Below are 14,118 nucleotides of genomic sequence, written 5' to 3'. Positions count from 1 at the left end.
CTACGATGATACTACGATATGAAGTACAAATTAACAGAGGACTATTATTTTTATATAAAATTTTAAATTGATATTACAAGATTTATAAACAATTTTCGTCGTAATAATTTACAAATAATTACAATATCTTGCCAAAATTTTAGAATAATATCTTGAGTTTCAAAAATCCATAATACTAGAATTCTTTAACATTATCGCATTAAAATTTCAATAACTTCTATTTATTGCTACAAAAGATAGTCCAAAACACCGAAATTTATCAAATCTTATAATTCAAAGTTCTAAGAGATTCGCAAGACTATCTTCAACATTGTCACTTCAATCTAACGGAGTTAAAAACGAACCATGTCCAAAAGTTTCACTTGAAATTCACAAGTCTTCATTCTTTATAACTATCATACTTGTAACATACTACGACGTGCATTCCGTAGCAATTGTGAGGCCTCGCCGAGCGGGTAGTCGATCAGTTCGCACTCGAACTGATCGCTGAAAGCATTCCTGAAGATTGGCAGCACGTCGGCGACTGTAACGTCCATTTCTAGCTCCTTAGAAATGCTGGTCACGCCTTTACCCTCGATCCCGCACGGCACAATATGATCGAACCACTTGAGATCGGTATTGCAGTTAAGCGCGAGGCCATGGGTGGTGACGTAGCGGCTTCCGTGGACGCCTATGGCACAGATCTTGCGATCGCCGACCCAGACCCCGGTGTCCGGCGAGGTCTCGGCCTTGATGCCGAGCTCGGCGCACACGCGGATCACCATACGTTCCACCTCGTGCACGTACCACCTGACGCTGGTGTGGAACTGCTTCAGGTCGAGCACCGGATATGCCACCAGCTGACCGGGTCCGTGAAAAGTGATCAGCCCGCCGCGATTTGTCTTCCAGAACTCTGCACCGAGGTTCCTCAGCTTTCTCTCATCTTCCTCTGTGTATCCCTTGTTCCGTATCCCTACCGTGTACACTGGCTCATGTTCCAAAAGTACCAGCGTGTTTGCCGTTTCGCTCAAACGCTTATGATGGTGTTCTGATAAAGCCTTCTGCAATTGTAGACCGACCCCGTACGGCAAGCGGCCACCCAACAAGACTTTTACCACTCGTGAACGCATCTTGACGACATTCGGAAATGTTAAATTGGATGTTCTTTAAAGCCGAAAAGCGAGAATTTCGTTAGATCGAAGGATTCAACGAGTTCTCATCGTCCTGGTTCTCCTTCTCTATGGCGACAGCCTTCTCCTGAATTGTCGTGTAAAGCAGAAGAGATACCTGTGTACGAAGACATTATTATTTTGACGGAGATGATTCTTTCACGATTATATTTTTCTTTTTAGCATCTTTTCAACACTTTTAAATTAATCGCAGTCTTGATATTTTCACAGTGACTTTAAATGTTCTATTATCTTAATGTTTATATATAACAGATTTTCCACATTAAATTAATATTATTTTTTATACTTTACTATTTTATTAACATCAGGGCTCAGGGTGTCTTTAAGTGAACGTACATAAGCATCCGTGGCTGCGTAACTTTTCTGGACGTCACTAAGAGGTTGTATATGCCACCTGCTCATTCGCACCTCGGGATCTTTGTTGATTTTCTTCTTCAACTGGATATATAAAGATTTTGCCCTGATTTTAATTTGATCTGTCGAAATGCCATAAAGCAATGCAAAGTAAAATATAATACCAAATAAGCGGTCAATTTTTCCAAACTCCAACGGCAGGATCGCTTCAAGACTTGATTAGCGTAAGTCCCACAGTCCAAACAATTATTCTCTACCACTTTCTGAGCAGGAAACTCCTTAAAATCTCTCCCGAGCTTCCACACGTCGCTGCAAAATATTAAACACGCGATTATTGGCTACTATTTTTTGCACGGAGAAGAAGCGCTCGCGAAAGAGCGCAGATAATACCAAATGAAATTTGTAAAGTGATGGAACAATGACTACTGCTCATTACAGAATAACAGATAATGCAACATATTTGAATGAAGAAAATTATATATACGCTAGTGAGTTTCGACATTACGGCGCACACAGAATTCATTGGTTCTTGATAAACTGAGTTGAATGTGATAACGCAAAATCCTTTGTTTAATGCTACTCAATCGCATATGGAATTTGACGAGCAGAAAGTGAGTGAGATGATGTCAATGTTATGGAAAATTCTGGAGATTTGAAAAATTATCTGGATTATTAATAATTGGAAAATTCTAATGCTGCGTTTTAACGGAGGCCTCTTAGAGAATATGTTAATTTTTTTATCTATGCATAAATTATTGTAGCTTCTCTAATATATTGAAAAAGAACATCTGTTTGCAATATGATTTCAAGCATGATTCAAATAAGATTTTTTTTTGAAATAATTTATCGCGTCTTTCAAACAAAACTGTTCTCTCAAAGAAAAATGAAATTTCATTATTTAGTTAATAATTACTGACTTTTTAACATTGACACCGACGAGCTTGACTTTCGGATGATGCAAGAGTTCGACGAATGCTGCCGGGAGCTTCTTGAGCGAATAGACGTACAGGAGATAACACGCGCTGTTCTCCAAGCAAATTTGCACCAGCGCCGTCTTCCCGCTGCCAGTTTGGAAGTTGAACGGCCACTCCAGATCGAAACCTATCGGTATGATCTCCTTCTCGCTGCGCCTCACTTCTTGTCTGGAAGAAAGATTAGAGAGAAACGCGCAAAAAATCCAATTTCTTTGAAAAGTTTTATCTCAAATTTTCTTCTTTTTCTATATTTAGAAACTTTGTTATTTGCATGCTTCTGAGAAATATTCTGTGTCTTCCGCACTCACAGGAGATCGTCGCAGATCTGGGCACAGTCGAAGAAGTCATCGGTGAAGTGAATGCGTCCCTCGAAGACAATCGGAGGCAATGTTTTTATGTCGGGCTCCCTTTTAGGTTTTGGTTGCTCCAACTTCTCCTGCAGAGAAATCAATAATTATTTTTATCCATTAGAGAGATAGAAACAGAATAATAAAACGTAGATAAACGCCAACGTTAAATAAATAGTTTTCAAAGTTAAGAACAAACTGAAACTTTCTCAAATAAAACATGGACCACGTGTATGAATTATTTTATATTTTTAATTGCAAGAGGCATACATACACAATTACACTCACACATTTAAATACCCTTATTCACTCAAGCTTTACATGAAAGTAAGAAAAGTCTATAGTGGAAAAATATATGTAAAACCGTGGAGATTTATAACATCCTAGATCAGTGATTGACAAACTACGGCTAGTGGGCCAAATTCAAAGCTGTTTTTTGTGCACATAATAACAATTACTATTATATTTTAAATTGTCAATCAGAAATTTTCTCTTTTGTTATGTAAGTACCTACGTATTCTGGGTCTTTCGACCCACATCTAAAATATTCACTATTTGACCCTTTACAGAAAAACTTGTCAACCCTTACAGAGAAAGAAGTCTCCAACGTCAGGCTATTTCATCGTATCGTCATAACAATTTCGTCATATCAATTGATGCGTTCGTTCCAAGTTTAAGTTTGGAAAATGGAAAATGCTCCATTTTTCCACTGCTCATATTTGCGCGAGGCCAAGCACCTCGTTGCACCGACGGGCGACGACCACTCGATAGTCGCACACACACACCTTCAGATGCTGCGGCAGGTTCCGCGGCGAGCGACGCAATCCCACGGATCCCTCAGGTCCCTCGGGCACCTGCAACACAGCCGTAGATGTAGATCGCGTCAGAATTATGAAGCACGACGAAGAAGGGACGCGCGCGCGTAACTAACCTCCTCCTTGCCGAGGCGGCCGGCACGTGTCGTCATCGCGAAGGGGGAGAGAAGGCGGCCGGACTCGTAGACTCCGAACGGTTCCGCCGTACGGGAAAAAATCGGCCCCGGTGTCTGGAATCGCTCGTGGACGCGTGCTTCGTCCTGCCGCCGGGACCTCGACGGTGCCATGATGTCGCGTCGCCGGTTTCTCCGTTTCTCCAGATTAACCAGATTTCCCGCCAATTTCCAGTTTCCACCTGGCGAACAGCTGACGCTCTGTCACACGTCGAACGAACGAAGCGATGAAAGAATGGGGAGAGGGAGGAAAGATAAGGAAGGGGAAAAAAGAGATATACCGCTTGCGGGAGAAAAAAAAATTAAGAGGTCGTTGCATTTTTCACCCTTTCTTTTTTTTCTCTCCAACGTCTAATTTTACGCCCATTTCATTTTAGGCACAATGTAGTGCCAGAGAGGTAGTGCGAGTGCGGTTGTAAAGAATAGAGCCTGAGAAGGGAACAGGGAAAACAGAGGGGACGCGCAAGACGTTAATTTTGTTTTTATCGAATTTATTTAAATAAGATCTCGAACCACGTCAAAGAACTGCTCACACAAACTTGCTATTTATATATATATATATATAAGTTATTTAAGCGTTATATTACTTTTTGCTCCGACATAAATATACATATGCAATGATGCTAATGTTAGGTTGATGACGTTTTTCAGGGTGTCTTAAAGAGATCTACGTATTGACAACAGCACTTGTCTCTCCCCCTTTCACTTGCATACACGCATTCTTCCTCTCTCTCTCTCTCTCTTTCTTTCTCTCTCTCTCTCTCTCTCTCTCTCCTCCGTTTCCTTTATGAAATTATATAAAGACTACAGTTTCATGACACCTCACTACTCGATCGCTATTTATAATGTATACATATCTCACGGCGTCTCCGAGTCACATGGGAATCCGCGACAGTCCTCCTTCGCCCGGTTTCTCTTTCAACTTTTCATCGTTCAAGTAAAATGACACGGGGGAAAAAAATACTAACAACTAAATGAATTAGCAGCCAACGAAAATCGTATTCTCTCGACTAAAACTGTCAGATCTTCATAATCAGACTTCCTCATCACTAATGAAACGTAGTACAGTTTAGTGATCTCCTCGAGACGGCCTTCTAAACACAGGGAGTGTAGAAATTTAAAACCTTCGAGAATAATTGTCTCATCTGAATATTCTAAATCTTATGCTCGACTTTTGATTGGATGAGGATGCACACTGCCAATTCCCAATCTCCCGCACCACTCTCTGCCTGTTCCGTTATATTACATTGACGCATGTGTATGTACACGTGACCGTTAAACCGTTTGCATACGATCCAACGATTTCTACGACGAACGTGTGCATAATAGTATACGTGTATTCTTGTCGCCCATTTAGCGCTAGAATACTAGTGTAGAATATGAGCGTTAACATTATTCATAAATAAAAAAAAAATAAATAAATCAATAAGACATTATTCAATTATATTAAAAGCTTATATCAGTAACGATATCACAATGTGCTCAAATTACCGCAGAATGCAATTAATATATTACGAATACACACACGCTGGACAGCGTTTGATAAAATCCGAGTCACATTTGAGCATTATATGCTATATAAAGTGAGATGGCGAATCAGTGCGTCAACTTGAATGTAAAATAACGCGAACACGCTAAGAGAGTTCGATGGAGTATACAAATGTATGCAAAAATTGTTGGATTGTATATAAACTATTTAACACAAGCCAAAGTATCTAACCGCTTTACATTTAATTACAATCTTATTGCCCGGGGGCAGAGACGGGTATGCGACATCGTCTTTCTTGCGAGCAACGTTGTGGCAAAATCAGTCGACTCCGTGTTCGAGACGATCCTGAGTACCCGTCGGTAGCCCAACCTGCCCATCTGCTGCTACTCGCCGGCCCGCCACTACTGTTGCGTGATTCTGAAGACCGGCCCGATCCTGAGGAAAAATCTGCGCAGCACCGATCTGAGCTCGGGCTTGAGATCGAAGCACATGACCTCGCAGAGGGAAGGATAGCAGGTGGAGGCGTGGACCGCGAAGCGATGATCGCTCATCTTGAGGATCCGGGTGAGCAACAGCAGCAGAATCGGGGTCCAGGCGTCACGGTGGGCCTCGTTGGCGAGCGCCAGGAAATATTCCAAGGCCTCGCACGCCACCTCGACCAGCCGCGCCTCTACCTTGGACCAATCCGCGCGATGCGCCTCGTCGCTGTACATTTTAAAGAGGATACGCAGCGCGCACGCGAGCGACTGCGTCTCCTGCTTCAGCAGAGACGGCTTCATATTGCCGCGAAAGCTGGCCTTCCACAGCACGTTACGCTGCTCGTGATCCGAATTGAAGCTCTTGGCGAAGCGATGCGATCGCAGCAGACACTCCACCAATTGCAGAAGATGATTAGTCGTCAGGGCGCAGTACATGCCCTGCTCCTCCTTCTGCTGATCAGCGCCGGCCCTAAAAATCATCAATTGCGTTGCGTATATTATACTGTAAGTTGTAAATTTTAAGAGATCGACGCAACGATGGAGCACTCACTTTACAAGTTCCGACGATTTGCCGTTCAGCATGTCGGCCTGTGCGAGCGCCAGATTCTCCTGATCCTCCTTGCGCGACGTCGCCGGATAAAAAACGATATTATCGATGGTCTGTATCAACTCGAGCTGAACTACGCACTTGATTTGCAACGCAGAGAAGAGCTTCGCCTTCGGCAAGGTCTCAGTGTTCAAGCTCTGTGCGCTGTTGCTCCTCTTCAGAATACCAACGTGAATACCGTCGGACTCGCCGGTAATCACGTCGAGGTCAGATTCCTTGTTCGCCGAGTGCGGCTTCCACGTGAGCAGCGCTGACGGTAGAGTGCTCTCGAAAATGTCCAGGACGCATTGGCAGGTCTTCTCCCAAGTCTGCTCGTCGAACTTGATGCCATTGCTGATGACCAAATTCTCCAGACAGTTGGTGCCCGATCGCGCCAACTGTTCGTTGTCCTGCTGGACGCACCAGAGAAGCTGGAAATAGAGCTGCTCCAGCAACAAGGGACCCAGGATATCGTAGAACTGTGAGAACACATCCACGATAGCGTACAGCGCGTGATTGCACGTTGTTGTCATCCACTCAGCTTTCTGCAATATTTAATAGATCGTTTACGTGCCTAGATGTTCAAATAACCTCTGAAAAAATACATTTATTCTCCTTCTTTTTTATCTTAGAGAATTATATGAACCTCAGTATGCTGTTCGGGCAGCTTCATATTGTCAAAGATCCTGAAAAGGACCTGGAAAAGGTCCTTCCACCAATGAGGCTTGAAGGACGCACCGTGGGTTTTGACGACATCGAAGAGTACCGTTAGCGCGCGCGTCCTAACGTCCAACTTACATCTACTCACAACGCAGGATAATTCAAATAGCAGCGGGAACCATCCTCTTACCTATAAAAAAAAAAGAAAAAAGAAAGAAAAAACATGTCACGGTTCTTATGCGAAATAAACAAGCTAAGATAACGATACCCAGGCTCGATCTTCCTCAGAAACCATCCCGCTGTCGTCCATCATACCCTCGGCAAATAGATTGGGATTCGCATCAATATAAGAAGCGCAGGAACGTATTAGCCGGATTGCCTCCATGCTGGTGTCCGGAAAAGAAGCATTGCACGCGAACTCGCTCAGACATTTAACAGCGTCTTGGAAGGAGTCCACCATGATGCTAAAGTCCTCTGCATACAGCTCATCTACGGATCATATATTCGAATTGTATAATAACAATGATGGAGTTAGCATACGTTTAAAATTGATATTATTCTAGATGGTGATTGAATAGGAGAAAAACGACGTAAGTACAGTGATATTCTCCAAGGCAGACATAAAAATAAAACTCACTGATAATTTTGCCGGTCATGTTAAAGGCCAGCTCGACGACAGATTCATCACGATCACTGGCCGCGTGGTGGAAAACACTGAAAATGTTCTTCCAACCGGATCTGATATTCGGCGCTTGCGAATGAACAATCTGCGCCACGCATCTCACAACCATATCTCTAATCACAGGCGATCTGAATCACAAATCAAATTAAATCACAATTAAACAATAGTTAAAATATATTATGTAAAATTATTATAAATACAATACTTAACATATTCTAGTGGATTGACTTTGTTTACTTAAAAAATGTTTACTTAAAAAAATAAAAAACGTGGGTAAAGTTATACATAACATATCGAAGTACATAATTACAATTACAAATTACAGTTACAAATTAACCAAGTCCACTTTCTGGCTGTTATGCTAAAGTTAATAAACTATATAAATTACAGTCACAAATTAAATAAAAGTGAATCAAGATTAATTATAATTAAAGAATCAAATTATATTACCTGTTCTTTTTCATGATGTGCTCGAACGGCCTGAGGAAGTCTTTTTGGAATCTGAAATTGGCAAACTCGCCCTTCTCGATAAACTTGGTGGCCAGCTGCCTCAGAGAATCCACCGCGAAAAATGCGATATCCTGTCGTGGACTGCATCCCACCCTGTCGAAATGATCGCCGAGGACCTGCCAGATCCTGGACCACTGTAATCTAATACGACCCATATTGTAGTACGAGATCTCGACGATCTTCGTAAGAGAGAACATGCGCGGTTGCGTGGGGTGTGCCAGCTCCTCAAGAGATACCTAATGATTATTAATCATGGTTAGACATTTATTATGCAATTTGTATTATGTAAGAATAATTGAGCGAAGAGACAAAGACCTGGCAGAGAGCCTTGACAAATTCGACAATGGCATCACCATCGAGTCTCGTCGAGCCGGTAAAGATACGATCTACGGCTACGACGACGCTCTGCGAGCTGGTTTCACCGATGGACTCCTTCACGCTGGGGTCCAACGAGCTCAAGTTGAGATTGTTGGTCTGGTGCGAACTGGCAGAGTGTGCAAGATTACCGAAGTTCGCCAATGGCGAGGGAAAGTGCGGTTTTGACGGTGGGCCCAGCAATTGTGGCCGTACTCCAGTACCTATCAGCTGCGCCAATTCTAACTGGGAGATGCATTTGACGACATCGAGCCACGAGCTGCCTAGATAGTTGCCATCGGTGTGAGCTACTGTGATGAGAGTCTTGATGGTATCGATGTTCTTAGCCTTCATTTCGGTAATTGGTGAATTAGCCGTCAACAAGGTGAATCTTGCCAAAGCTTGTACATAGGCATCGCGCTCGAGGCTCATATGAAAGATGCAGGCGATACGAATGGCACATCTAAAATATATAATATATAAATAATTATAAAGCACGAAAGAGGCACAGCCGTATAAATCTATTTTCCTTCGTTTCTCAGATTTCTTCTCACCTGATACCGTCCAAGCAGAGCGACGCGATCTCTGGATCGTCGCAGTCTTGAAGTCCGACGCTGAACGCCGCGAGGAATGGCGTCCAGGCCATTTTGAACATCGGCCGCACGTGTTCCAGATGCTTCGCCGTAGTGAATGGTGCCTGAACATGACTGACAGATTCCATCAAATTTTTCGCCGCCGTAGAAATTACTTCCATTTCCATGTTCCATAACAATCGTCGTTTCTTTTCACTAGATATCAGCTGTTTGCCGGCGAGCCGGCTATTATTAGGATTCGACTTCATCTTAATCTCGTTGCCAGCGATTTCATCGTAGATCCTAGATAGGTATTCCTCAGGAAGATCCTCATTGTCGCTGATGCGCCGATTAAGCCTGATGAATGAAAGAAAATAAAAATAAGAAAAGACTCTTCAAGTCTATAATTAAAGAGATTATACCATTTGATTTGATATAAAGAGCGATTCCTATGCATTTTTATATTACTAATTGTTACATAATATTAATAATAATAAAATGTAATAAGAAAAAATTAATAAAAATATACTAACAAAGACAAACTTAAATACAATAAAATTTTCTCAGTATTAATAATTATATGTATGTAAAACATAATTTTTTAATTATAATTAACTTTAAAATTGCTATACGTACTTGATGTATTGTTCTTTGGTCATTTTATTCTTAACCTGCGGCGAGTGCAAATCGGTGGTCAGCATTATGATTGAGAAGCCGAGAACGTAGGCTGTATCCGCGCTCGTGAAGAGGCCGTTGTTAGGGTTACACTCGCAATAGCGACTGGCAAACTTTTCCATCAGTCGGTCGATCTTCTGTGCCTCGCCGGGCAGCCGAAAGCCCTCCAGGAAATACCTGAGTGCGGTTACTAGATCGCGTTCGGCAAAGTTCATCTGATCGATGTAATGGTACATTACCTGTGCAAACGGTATAACAAAATTAGTCATTATCTTAATTAATTAACAACAATTAACAATAATTATCGCGCAATAATCACAACATGATTTAGATTTGATCAACCATGGTCGCTATTTATGTCTATAATTAGTAAAATCTATTAATTTCAATTGTTCTCTTCTCGTCACCTGGTTATGATTATGGTCGCCCAGAAAGTCTCCAATAGCGGTCTTGTCGAGCCGCTCGTCCAGGTGCAGCCACCTGGCCACGTCCTCCGGCGAAGTACCGAGCAGTCCTTGCTCCTGCAAGTACTGCACACCCTTGCCAGGCTTCCGGCTAAAGATCTCGATACCGGCCTCCCATACCTCTTTCTGTTGTTTCTGTACTTCGTACTGCTCCGGCGAGTCCGGCACCTCCTTGTTGCCAGTCAGACTGGAGTTGGCCGACGAGAGGCTGCCAGCGCTGCCGTAACGCGGTAGCGGGATCTCCGGCGTCGTATCCGGTGGATCTGACAATGGTTGCTGATCCGCTGGCACGCTGGGATTCACGTAAAGATCCCGACTCCACTCCACCATGCACTTCAGAATAGACACGAGGCACTCGAGACCACGGATGCGCATGGATTTCTCCTGAAAGAGCAAGACACTAATAATTACAAACAAAACTTTATATTGCTTGTCTCGAAGAACATTCTCTGTTCCAAATAATACATCTATCCTGTCGTCCTCTTTTTCATAACGCACCTGATTTGGCGATGCGCCTAGCTCCAGAGCTTGACGACCTTGAGCAATCTTAGAGAGATCATTGACGAGCCTCTCGAAGAGATTCGCTGCTGAGAGATCGCAATCGTAGTTAACGTAGATGTCGACGACGCTCTGGGCATCCGCACAGATCCTCGTAAGCGCATGTATGACCATCCACTTGTGCTCGAAAGAGCTGCTAGAGGTCTCGAGGATGTTCATAAAAATCTCCTTGAAGAACACCTCAATCTGCATCTTGAGGTGCATCTTGAAACGGGCGAGCAGCGCCAGGAACAGTGCCAACGACAGCTCAAACACTTCCGGCACCGAGGACACGCCATTCTTCGACAGCGCGACGCACAAGTACTGTTTAATGGCGATAACAAACATCTCGTTAGAGCGCAATATTGGACCGGCGTTCTGCAAGATTCCCAGAAGTAACTGAAGCGACAAGATCTTGGAACGGAGCTCGTGCGATCTTGGATCGGGAGTGCCGTCCGGCAGCGGTTTCATAGAGAGCTTGCAGAGAGCGCGAAACACCAGGAACGCATCCTTTTGCAGCACATGGGTGAATTTCGCAGTTACCATGTTGTCATTCTCAGCGGCCGCCTCGTCACCGTTGTCCTCCGAATTGCCGTTCTCCAAACTGACTTCCTCTTCCAATGGCACCACAGATTTTACTACATCATCAAGAATACTCTTGACAATTGTTTGAGAATCAATGTTATCATTACTAGGAGCATTCTCTGGACTTAGTTCGGCTTCAGTTTCGCCGTTTGCTACGACAGAACCCTCCTGCTGATGTTCCCCATCAAGCCTCACGTTCTCTTCCTCCGCTTGAGTCTCCATTCGCGCAAAGATCACGTTGATCATCTGCGTGAGAGTCGCACGGGCTGTTGTTTGATTCACCAGGTTGCGCGACGCCAAGTAAACGTTGTAAACAGTACGAATTGTCAACAGTACCGTACCCTCGTGTACCTCCACATGCTGGCTTGTCATTACAGTCAGCAGAGCTTTAATAATCTGCAGCTGCACACCCTCGTCGGTCTGTGGACCGGTGAAGCAACCGCAGATCGTCTCGACAATGCGCACGATCAGCAGCTTGTTAGGCTCCGTTGAATCGGGCACATTGCCAGTGAGATGGCCATATGCGATTAACTTCTGCAGGCAGTCCAGTGCTGTCACCACAATCCGTGGTGACTTGCTCTGACACGCTAACTCAAATGGCAAAAAGTACTTCTCGGCGGTAATGACATTTGAGTCGCTCTTGGGCTGTGGCAGGGCGTTTGAGATAACCTCTTCACCCTGCACAGCTGGTACATCTTTGATCTCGTTACGGAGGTCCTCTGCAAGATGGAAATATATGAGTGACAAACTTAATTAGCAACCTATCGCTTATAGCTACAGGCTTATAGCTACAAGTTGTACGCTTGAAAGGTCTCTCCTTACCGAGTGCAGACTCGCAGGACTTCCTGAGCTGCGACAGGTGCGATCTCTTGACATCTCGGTCGGCCAAAATCTTTTCCAAAGCTCGGACGATAAACATCTCTCTGGTCTTGGAGTTATTTTGCATCGTCCACGCGCTCGTTCAATGCTGGTTTTTCAATGTGTCAACATTAGAGCAGGCTGGCGAATGGCATGTGACTATGCTGCGGCTGGCCGTTGGCCAACATCATTCGCCACCTTCTCTCTTACTACGCGACCCCTTCTTGCGAATCTGAGGACATCGCGCACACAGACGTATGTCCGATGAGCCGAGGTAGGACAAAGCCGAGGAAAATTCCACAGGTATAAAATCACTCACCTAAAGTGATAAAACGACAACCTGAACCACATCGAATTTTTTCAGAACGGCTTTTCAGGAACAGCACCGCGGTCTCCTCGAGAGTGATGTTACGTAGCCTATTAACATCATCCGTCACTGAACTTCAAAACAGAACTCGAACCTCGAACGGAAATTAGACGACGACAGAAATCAACCGACACTCGCGCTGACAGCCATCGAAACGTAACCGCGAATGATGACAACCGTCAACCGTTTCGCAGCTCGCAGCTCGCTTAGGCTCGCTATCACCATAGAATAGAGAGAAACCTGAGAGAGCGGCCATCCCGCTTCGGGGGACGCCATTGGACATTGGACACCATCCGCCGTCCGCCATAATTCAGAACACCTATGGCGCGTTTTCAAAAAAACTTTAAATCAGTTTAGTATCTATATACAATATACGATATTTATTAACAGATCTGTTATCCACCTTATACAAGTAACCCCCCTATTGTCTTCTACCCACTCCCCTTCCGCCTTTTTCGCTATGGGCACAATCATCCCCTCCTTATTCCAGCTCTCCGGCCATACTCTTCCCCTCCAAACTTTGTTGCATAATTCTCTCACCCACTCCTCCAACTCTTTCCCCCCGTGTTTTCACACCTCGCTCGGAATACCGTCTACCCCTTTAATTTCTTTAAGACCCTTAGGGTGCCATTACATGGAGCGCGGAAACGCGGAAACGCGGAAACGCGGAAGCGCGGAAGACAAAATTTACTAGATTTCCGTCGATCCGTTCCGTCTGTTTTGAATGCCTTAATATTACATGGAGCATATTTTGAGCGGAAAAGCGGAACGGAGAATTATAAAATATTAATTTTTAACGGTATTTATTGATTAAAATGCTTGTATTCAATAGATAAGCTGAAAAGATAAGCATATTAATAAAAATTGCAATGAATTAAGTGAACACAATTTTAAGAAATGAATACAAATGTCTATTTGTCACTATACTGTTCCGCTTTTCCGCGCAAATTGTGCTCCATGTAATATAAGGAGAAACAAACTCGCGGAACGAACGCGTCAAAATCCGTTGTCAACGCGGATACAGTATACTCAATCAAATTTCGGAGCTGTTTAATCACATTGAAAAAAAAGCTTTTACACATACTCTTCGATTACTTTATTATTTAATAAAAGTGGCAGTATAATATTATAGATCCAAACATCATGTTGATGGTTATTATGAAGTATATCTTATATGCAAGCCAGGGTACATACATAGGCTGCGTTAAGTACTGGCAGTGAATATCGAAACGCAGCCATACATACATACACGATAATAGCGGATTCCGCTTTTCCGTTCAAACGTGCGGGACTCAGGGTGCCATTACATGGAGCGCGGAAACGCGGAAACGCGGAAGCGCGGAACAGAATAGTAACTAGATTCCGCGTTTCCGCGAGTTGAGTCCCGCACGTTTGAACGGAAAAGCGGAATCCGCTATTATCGTGTATGTATGTATGTATGGCTGCGTTTCGATATTCACTGCCAGTA

General features: G+C 43.7%; 3 protein-coding genes across 5 annotated transcripts; all 3 read right to left on the bottom strand.

Annotated features, from left to right (window-relative positions):
- Window positions 1-30: 30 nt before the first annotated feature.
- On the bottom strand, window positions 31-1,109 carry Lipt2 (Lipoyl(octanoyl) transferase 2). The gene has a single exon (XM_077406808.1). It carries the CDS (start codon window positions 1,107-1,109, stop codon window positions 396-398), a length of 714 nt encoding a protein of 237 aa, XP_077262934.1. The 3' UTR covers window positions 31-395.
- Wrnexo (WRN RecQ like helicase) lies at window positions 1,088-4,164 on the bottom strand. Of its 2 annotated transcripts, none has more exons than XM_077406806.1 (7): window positions 3,776-4,164; window positions 3,630-3,698; window positions 2,806-2,933; window positions 2,441-2,665; window positions 1,688-1,832; window positions 1,461-1,607; window positions 1,088-1,266 (listed from the first exon to the last, which is right to left on the bottom strand). In XM_077406806.1, exons 1-7 carry the CDS (start codon window positions 3,944-3,946, stop codon window positions 1,171-1,173), a joined length of 981 nt encoding a protein of 326 aa, XP_077262932.1. In that variant the 5' UTR covers window positions 3,947-4,164; the 3' UTR covers window positions 1,088-1,170. The 2 variants fall into 2 exon arrangements, with proteins under 2 accessions (XP_077262932.1, XP_077262933.1); XM_077406807.1 differs by having other exon boundaries at window positions 1,506-1,607.
- A 142-nt stretch (window positions 4,165-4,306) lies between these two features.
- On the bottom strand, window positions 4,307-12,849 carry Sec71 (ADP ribosylation factor guanine nucleotide exchange factor Sec71). 2 transcript variants are annotated; one of them, XM_077406793.1, is made up of 13 exons: window positions 12,603-12,849; window positions 12,248-12,515; window positions 10,802-12,144; window positions 10,247-10,687; window positions 9,801-10,078; window positions 9,147-9,521; window positions 8,554-9,055; window positions 8,179-8,474; window positions 7,684-7,856; window positions 7,315-7,535; window positions 7,033-7,236; window positions 6,351-6,931; window positions 4,307-6,269 (listed from the first exon to the last, which is right to left on the bottom strand). In XM_077406793.1, exons 2-13 carry the CDS (start codon window positions 12,369-12,371, stop codon window positions 5,723-5,725), a joined length of 5,085 nt encoding a protein of 1,694 aa, XP_077262919.1. In that variant the 5' UTR covers window positions 12,372-12,515; window positions 12,603-12,849; the 3' UTR covers window positions 4,307-5,722. The 2 variants fall into 2 exon arrangements, with proteins under 2 accessions (XP_077262919.1, XP_077262921.1); XM_077406795.1 differs by having other exon boundaries at window positions 9,147-9,467.
- Between the last annotated feature and the right edge of the window lie 1,269 nt (window positions 12,850-14,118).

The sequence above is a fragment of the Temnothorax americanus genome, unplaced genomic scaffold (assembly GCF_048541705.1).
Source record: "Temnothorax americanus isolate GAGA-0224 unplaced genomic scaffold, ASM4854170v1 Scaffold21, whole genome shotgun sequence".
Taxonomy (NCBI): Eukaryota; Metazoa; Arthropoda; class Insecta; order Hymenoptera; family Formicidae; genus Temnothorax; species Temnothorax americanus.
This window is presented reverse-complemented; position numbering and strand designations above follow the sequence as displayed.

What these genes read in the sequence shown, in the direction of transcription:
- Lipt2 (XM_077406808.1), bottom strand. Translation starts at nt 1,109, where the DNA reads ATGCGTTCACGAGTGGTAAAAGTCTTGTTGGGTGGCCGCTTGCCGTAC.
- Wrnexo (XM_077406806.1), bottom strand. Translation starts at nt 3,946, where the DNA reads ATGGCACCGTCGAGGTCCCGGCGGCAGGACGAAGCACGCGTCCACGAG. An exon ending in ACCTGCCGCAGCATCTGAAG is followed by an intron (nt 2,934 to 3,629) that starts GTGTGTGTGTGC and finishes ATTTCTCTGCAG; the next exon opens with GAGAAGTTGGAGCAACCAAA. An exon ending in CAGATCTGCGACGATCTCCT is followed by an intron (nt 2,666 to 2,805) that starts GTGAGTGCGGAA and finishes TCTTTCTTCCAG; the next exon opens with ACAAGAAGTGAGGCGCAGCG.
- Sec71 (XM_077406793.1), bottom strand. Translation starts at nt 12,371, where the DNA reads ATGCAAAATAACTCCAAGACCAGAGAGATGTTTATCGTCCGAGCTTTG. An exon ending in GCGACCATAATCATAACCAG is followed by an intron (nt 10,079 to 10,246) that starts GTGACGAGAAGA and finishes CCGTTTGCACAG; the next exon opens with GTAATGTACCATTACATCGA. An exon ending in AAATCGTCGGAACTTGTAAA is followed by an intron (nt 6,270 to 6,350) that starts GTGAGTGCTCCA and finishes GATGATTTTTAG; the next exon opens with GGCCGGCGCTGATCAGCAGA.